Source organism: Octopus bimaculoides, chromosome 2 (genome assembly GCF_001194135.2).
Source record: "Octopus bimaculoides isolate UCB-OBI-ISO-001 chromosome 2, ASM119413v2, whole genome shotgun sequence".
NCBI classification, from domain to species: domain Eukaryota; kingdom Metazoa; phylum Mollusca; class Cephalopoda; order Octopoda; family Octopodidae; genus Octopus; species Octopus bimaculoides.
In genome coordinates this window covers 49,869,009-49,870,721 of record NC_068982.1, presented here as the reverse complement: position 1 = coordinate 49,870,721, position 1,713 = coordinate 49,869,009, and the positions used below count along the sequence as shown (strand labels likewise).

The 1,713-nt window shown below is 33.3% G+C and overlaps 1 protein-coding gene across 1 annotated transcript in view; it reads left to right on the top strand.

Moving 5' to 3' along the window:
* LOC106873657 (katanin-interacting protein) overlaps nt 1-1,713 on the top strand; it is a 551,631-nt gene that overhangs the window by 186,953 nt on the left and 362,965 nt on the right. The window contains exon 22 of the mRNA XM_052977029.1: nt 1,337-1,436. Coding sequence (XP_052832989.1) covers nt 1,337-1,436 — 100 coding nt within the window. The remainder of the gene's footprint in view (nt 1-1,336; nt 1,437-1,713) is intronic.

Below are 1,713 nucleotides of genomic sequence, written 5' to 3'. Positions count from 1 at the left end.
ATATATATATATATATACTTACATACATACATACATACATGCATACATATACATAGAGTGAGATATTATAACGATAAATTGATATTATAATATATTAAATATGTTATACTATAGGTGACTAAAGCAATTGAAAACCAAAGGGGTAGAATGCATAAATAATGGTGCAAAATAGCACTTACAATTGCTAGAAATAAGAGCTAAAAAGTATAACTTGAATAGCCACACAAAACCACTATAAGTTGATATATTATTGACTACTCATACTTAACATATATGCAATGTGTATTTAGAGATATTTATATTAATAGGTCCAGTTTATGCAAAAATTAAATTGGTGGAAGAAAGATATAAGTCCAACAGTTGTTTTGGGGATGTGGGTGGGGGATGCTCAGCAATCCATAATAATGTTGGTAGATTTAGTACATCATGATACGCAGCCATATGGATGCAATTAACATTGGATCAGACAAGCCTCTGCCATGTGTGTATGTGTGTAATCCTTGAGAAAGGGACAGGATGGCTATGGTTGAAATGCTCTTTATTATAGATCTATAGTTAAGACAAATTAGAGTTTAATAGCAACAGCAAACAGATTTATTCATGCACAAGCCTTACAAATTTAATTTGAGTGAATTAAGTCAATATTTATGTAGGAATTGCATTTCAACCCAGGTGGGTTTTGGTAAAACATATTAATCTTTGCATTATCTTTTTTTCTTTTGCCCATCTCATTTCAGTCATGGCACTGTAACCATGCCAAAGCATTGTGCTAGCTTGAAGGGTTTAGTTTTTTCTCTTAAGTCTAGCATTTATCCTGTTAGTCTCTTTGCACCCAAACTGCTAAATTGTAGGGATAAAAACCAGAAGCTGTTGTCATGTGGATGGGAAGAAGGGAGATACACAAATGCAAAACTAATAATGTAGTATTATATCTCAACATGTATGTGTAAAAAAAAAGAAGTATCAGGCATGTACAGAGCTCTAATAAGAAATGAAGTAAACGACAAGGGAGTAAGAAATTATGTAATGAATTTCATTAGCTTATAGCTGTTTCTGCTATAAAAGATAATGCATACACAAACACACATGACAGGCTTTCACATAATTTCCCTGTATCAAATCACTCAAAAACCATTGGTCGGCTCAAGGCTATAACAGAAGACATTTGCCCAAGATGCCACACAGTGGTACTGAACCCAAAACCATGTGGTTGCAAAGCAAGCTTATTAACCACATCTATGTGTTGATCCTTCATTTTAATTTTTTTTTTAATTGTATTTGGTTCATTTTATACATTAGCATTTAATCGTAAACTGAATGCATTTTGTTATTATAGGAGATGCTCTGGATGAATATTTGCTGGACAATAAAGTACCTGTGTTCCAGTCAGAATTTTCAACCTCTGAGAACCAGCAGGCTGTGATGCAAAAAGCGGAGTAAGTTCTACATTTCTGTTGCTTCCTTTTATCTTTTAGTCTGTGGACTACAGCCATTCTGGGACACTGCCTTGAAGGATTTTTAGTCCAAGAAATCAAGTGCAGTATCCAATTATTAAGGTCCGGTGCTCTCATTCTGTCGATTTCTTTTGCCAAACTGCTAAGTTACAATGATGCAAGCAAACCAACACCAGTTGTCGAATGTTGGTGGTGAGGGATATATATACATGCATGTATATATATATATATATATATATATATATATATATATATATAT